At 35.8% G+C, this 5524-nt stretch overlaps 1 protein-coding gene across 4 annotated transcripts in view; it reads right to left on the bottom strand.

Moving 5' to 3' along the window:
* STRN3 (striatin, calmodulin binding protein 3) overlaps positions 1–5218 on the bottom strand; it is a 61306-nt gene extending 56088 nt beyond the window's left edge. For all 4 annotated transcript variants that reach the window (XM_010847015.1, XM_010847017.1, XM_010847016.1 and 1 more), the window contains exons 1-2: positions 4147–5218; positions 3584–3657 (exon numbers count right to left, since the gene is read on the bottom strand). In XM_010847015.1, the coding sequence (XP_010845317.1) occupies positions 3584–3657; positions 4147–4175 (103 nt within the window). In that variant the 5' untranslated portion in view covers positions 4176–5218. The remainder of the gene's footprint in view (positions 1–3583; positions 3658–4146) is intronic.
* Between the last annotated feature and the right edge of the window lie 306 nt (positions 5219–5524).

Here is a 5524-nt window from a genome sequence, read left to right as displayed (position 1 = left end):
CAGCACGTGGGATTTTCCCGGACCAGGGATGGAACCCATGACCCCTGCGCATTGGCAGGCAGATTCTCAACCAACTAGACCACCAGCAAAGCTCTCACATCACTTTTTTGAAAGACCTGCATGTAATACCTGTTTTCACTAGCCTAACTGAAAAAAAAAAATATTCAGAGACCTTTTTCACTTTTTATGAAAAAAGGTTAGAAAGAAAAACAGCCTCTTCAGCATTTGTTTTGCAGTGAGCTGTTGTAAAATGGCAGCACGCACCCACAAGCAGCAAGAGAGGCACCACCAAGCTCCATATTGAGCCCCACATCTGTGCTTTATCTTCATTTATTTTGTGCACCATTATTAGCAAGATGTGTCCAAAGGCAAATTACACCTTTGCCTTCTGTCACCTTGGCTTATGAATGGGAATGTTCTACTTTTGGATAGTGGGGGCAATTTGTATTGACATCACTTTCAGAGCAGTTTTATCAATTTAGAATTCCAATACCAGTAGGTGCAAAATTCCTGGCTGATCCACACCCTCAGCAACACTGAAAAAAAAAAAGACATTTTTTCTCCTTTCACCATTGTGATAGGTAATGTATTGTGGTTTTAAGTTGCATTTCCTCAATAACTAATACATTTGAGCATCATTTCATATACTTACTGGCCATTTCTTTTACTAGTGACTTTTCAAGTATTTTGTCCCTATTTCTACTGTTGTAGATTTTTCCCCACAATGGAGGGAAATAGGAGTTCTTTACAGAACTGGATACATATTCTTTTATAGGGTTAAGTTTAGGATATATGTATTGGTATTACTTGGACAAGTGTATAAAAACACACACATCTTGTACTTCTTTCAAAACAATATTTTGTACATCTTCCTTTAACACTTTAAGTATAAAAAAGGCAATACTGATTCAATGTTTATCTCTATCTATATACTTTGACATAAAGAATTTTGTCCTGTTGTTGGCATGGTGTATTTTTGCCCATTCCTTTGTCTGTCTTCCACTAAACATCCTGAGTAGCTTTTCTACATCAGTAAAAATAATTCGTTATCATTGTGGCTCCTATAAATAAAATACTTGGATGCTATTTTATTCTTCAATTTAAGGAAGCTTTAATAGTTAAGTTTACATTGGGAGGTCCCCTACAGAAGGGAAAGGCTACCCACTCTAGTATTCTGGCCGGGAGGACTCTGAGCCACTTTCACTTTATACAGATAAAAACAGATGTGTCTTTACCCTATATCTGCTGTGGGCAGGAGAGATTATCTGCTAATGACTTGACTTCATACAAACTTGCACCAAAACCAGTTAGCCAACTGTGATTCTAGCTCTAGGAACAATGGGGCTGCAACTAGCCTCTTCACATTTACACAGACCAAGTGAGGAGAACAGGCCCCAAGTTATACGAAGCAGGGGATTTCCTGGCAGTCCAGGGAATTGGCTAGGACTCAGCGCTTCCACTGCCAGGGCCCAGGATCAATACCTGGTTGGGGAACTAATCCTGCAAGCCACACAACACAGAACAGGCAAAACAAAACAAAGTGACTGCTTATTTTCTGACTACTCTAGCCATATTAGAAAAAAAATGAGTTAAAGGAAAGCTATGAAGGCATCGGGTTTCCTCTGTCCTGAACCACTGTACTCCCTCAAACTATGGAGGACTGCTATAGTAAAGAAAGTATTACTGAAAATATACAGGTTTTACATCTTATATCACTTACTGTTGCTTTTCCAAGGAAGACGTAATCTTGTCCCTGACTCATCAGTGAGTCTTCATAACCACTTAAAAGCTAGATCAAAGGAAATCCATGCCACTACTATCTTGCTCTCTTAATTTTATATATGACAACAACTAGGAAAATGAGTGTGTGTGTCTCTGTTAGTCACTCAATTGTGTCTGATTCTGTGACCCCATGAACTATATATAGCCTGCCAGGCTCCTCTGTCCATGGAATTCTCCAACAGTACTGGACTAGGTTGCCATTCCCTTCTCCAGGGGATCTTCCCAACCCAGGGACTGAACTTGGGTTGACTGCACTGCAGGCAAGTTCTTTACTATCTGAGCCATCAGGGAAGACAGGAAGATACAGTGTGGTGCTAAAACTTGTAAGTGGAGAAGACCTAAAAATAAATCAACTACAGATTATACATATAGGGTGTTTCAGCCAAGTTTTTTTAAGTACTTAATATTAAAGTAAAAGACAATAAGCTAAATTTTTACAAATCTAACATTTAACTGTAAAAATAAAAATTCATACTTTTCTTCTTTTCCTTATTAAATATGCTTTAACTTCATTAGGTATGAAAGCAACTATAATTTTCCTGGTGGCTCAGTGATAAAGAATCCACCTACAATGCAGGAGACTTACAGAATATGCAGGTCTGACCTCCGGGTCAGGAAGATCCTCTGGAGTAGGAAATGGCAACCCACTCCAATATTCTTGCCTGGGAAATCCCATGGGCAGAAGAGCCTGGTGGGCTCAATCCACGGTGTCACAAAAGACTTGGATATGACTGAGTGACTAAACAACAACAAGGCAGCTACAGAAGAAGAAAATTTGTATATTCAAATGAAGACATATTTTTTCCTTATCTTAGTAACCAGCAGCCAAGAACAGTATAGAATTCAGTTTGCTTGCACTAGCAAAATGCATATATAAATGGGCTCTCTATATATATATCAGAAAGTATTCCCCAATATTATATAAATCAAAATATTTGTTCCTTATTAAACTTTTAGTCTACTCAAATTGTAATCATAGGGAACCCTAAAATTAACACTGAACTGTTAGCCTTTTCTTATCCAGCTTTTCTCTTCCCTGCATAATTGTTCATCACATTCTACTCTTACACTATTTTAGTAAAGAGCAAGGTCAACTGGAGAAAACGTTTTCCTTCTCGTTATCTTTATCTGGCTGCCTCCATAGTTCCCAAATTCAAATTTCCAATTTCTTTAGGACTAAACTGAGTTAATCATAGCATCTCTAGGAAAAAAAAAGTTAACTTTTTAATAGTACAAAATTAAGTTTATGTAGGGGCTTCCTGGTGGCTCAGACAGTGAAGAATCTGCCTACAATGCAGGAGATGAGAGTTCGATTCCTGGGTTGGGATCATCCTCTGGAGAAGGGAAGAGCAATCCACTCCGGTATTCTTGCCTAGAAAATTCTATGGACAGAGGAATGTGGTGGGCCACAGTCCATGGGGTCTCAAAGAGTCGGACACAACTGAGCAACTAACACACACAAGCTTAAGTAGAATCAAACAAAAATTGCCTATAGATGTACAGAGAGTTACGAATTCCCTTTCACTTCTAATTGTGACCAAAAATACACCTAGTTTTACACAGGTTTCAAAACAAGAAAAATAAGACAACCTCAGGATTGATGAGGAGGTAGATGAAACTAACTTTTACTATTATTTTCCCTTGAATTCTAGAAAGCATTATAATAGTTATCTAAGTAACCAATGCTATCAAAGCAAAATGGAGGTCAAGAGAACATGTCTGTTACCAAAAGTGAGCTTAAACCAGTTTTTCTAGAATGGAGGGGATGAAGGGCAGAGATTAACAGAAGAATCAAGTTTACCTGATTCAAAGGTTGGCATTTTCAAGTCACCTTGGTTCAGTTCTGTGCCGTATTTTAATTTGTGATATTTTGCCCTGAAAATTTAATAATAAATTATTTAAAGAAAAAAAAGTTTTATTTTCCTTTCTACACAGTTTAATAACTACTGGTATATATTTCTTAAATGACAAATTTAAAAAAGCATACGGATGTCAGTGTCTTTAAACTTTAGTTGCAAAAGAAGTTAGAGGAAAAAAATATACTGCATGTACAAGAAAAAAAAAAAAAGATAAATTATCCAAATAAGATACACATCCAAGTAAAGATAAATTTTTCCTAATTTGTTTACCAAAAAAAGCAAAAAAACCCCGAAACTTAGACTCTACAATAAAAAATATTACTTCAATTTAAAGATTTTAATCTTTTTTCTTTTGCTATATAAGGATCGAATCAAAATATCATCCTGTATTTTGGGCAAATCTTTGTGTCTTTCAGACAGTTTTCAAATACACTGTACAGTAACATGTGAGAATAATATTGTTCTACTTTTATTTTATTCATACAAGAAAATAAGGGACACCTACCTTTCTTGTTTTAATGCATACTCTAACATCTTTATTCTTCTTACTAAATCCTTCTTCAAGTTTTCTTGACCTTTTCTTTCTCCTTGCAAAAATGCTATCCGAGCCTAAAAATATAAAAAGTTCATTTATTTTTACTTTTTAACTATACAGGAAATTGAAAAAAGGAAAGCAATAAACATAAAATTCTGCACTTTTATTCATTATAGCAAGATTTAAAATTCATAGTAGTTGATCAAACTTTCTGTGTTAGAAAATAGTCACTTTAAAATAAAGATAACTACAAATTAGCTATTTACATATAATCCTTATGGTCTCTACTACTAACAATTTTCACATAATTTTAAAAGGAAATTTTATATGTAAAAATTACACCTAATTCCTAACAAACAAGTTACAAAGAACAGAAAGTTATCATAGTCACGTTTTTCCTCAAATTATATATTGGTTGTTTTAAAAAGTCATATTATCTCAAAAACATTTCTTTCATGAAACATTTAAAAATTTATTATCTTCCCCTTTCTGACCACCACACTTCAAAAGGTTTCAACTCTTGAAACAATTATCCAAAGTATCACAAGTATTAGGTTGGTGAACAAGTAATTGCGGCTTTGGACCCAGAATTTAAAATCATTACAACTAGGCTCAAACACATCTTCATTAACCAAAATAGGAACCATTACAATCAACACATTTTTGCAAATGACAGATGTTTGTTTATTCCTGTACCATAAAATCCTGAGCTTCAAGATTCAACAAACTCTTGGAAAGCATTTTTGCATCCTGCTGGTTGTAGAAGCATTTTTTCTACAAAAAGTTGTCAAGATGCTTTAAGAAGTGGTAGTTGGTTGGCAAGAGATCAGGTGAATGAGCCAAAACTTCACATTGAACTTTTGAAGCGTGGGCTGTGTGACATGTGATCAGGCATTGTTGTGGAGAAGAACCGGGCCCTTTCTCCTGACCAATGCTGGCTGTAGGTGATGCAGATTTCTAGGCAGCTCATCAATTTGCTGAGCATATTTCTCAAATGTAATGGTTTCACTGGGATTCAGAAAGCTGTTGTGGACCAGACGGTCAGCAGACCACCAAACAGTGACATGATCTTTTTTTTGGTTCAAGTTTGGCTCTGGGAAGTGCTTTGGAGCTGCTTCTTGATTCAGCCACTGAGGTGACTGTTGGCAGCTGTTGTACAAAATCACTTTTCATCACAGGTCATAATCCAATTAAGAAATGGTTTGTTGTTGTTGAGTAGAAGAAGAGAAGACAACACTTCAAAAGGACAATTTTTAAAATTTCTGGTTAACAGATGAGGAACCCATTTATCAAGGTTTTTCACTTTTCCAATTTGCTTCAAATTTTGAATGACTGTAGAATGGTTGAC

Source organism: Bison bison, unplaced genomic scaffold (genome assembly GCF_000754665.1).
Source record: "Bison bison bison isolate TAMUID 2011002044 unplaced genomic scaffold, Bison_UMD1.0 scf7180017864242, whole genome shotgun sequence".
NCBI classification, from domain to species: Eukaryota; Metazoa; Chordata; class Mammalia; order Artiodactyla; family Bovidae; genus Bison; species Bison bison.
Note: the sequence above shows the minus strand (reverse complement) of the source record. Positions and strands in the feature narration are given on the sequence as shown.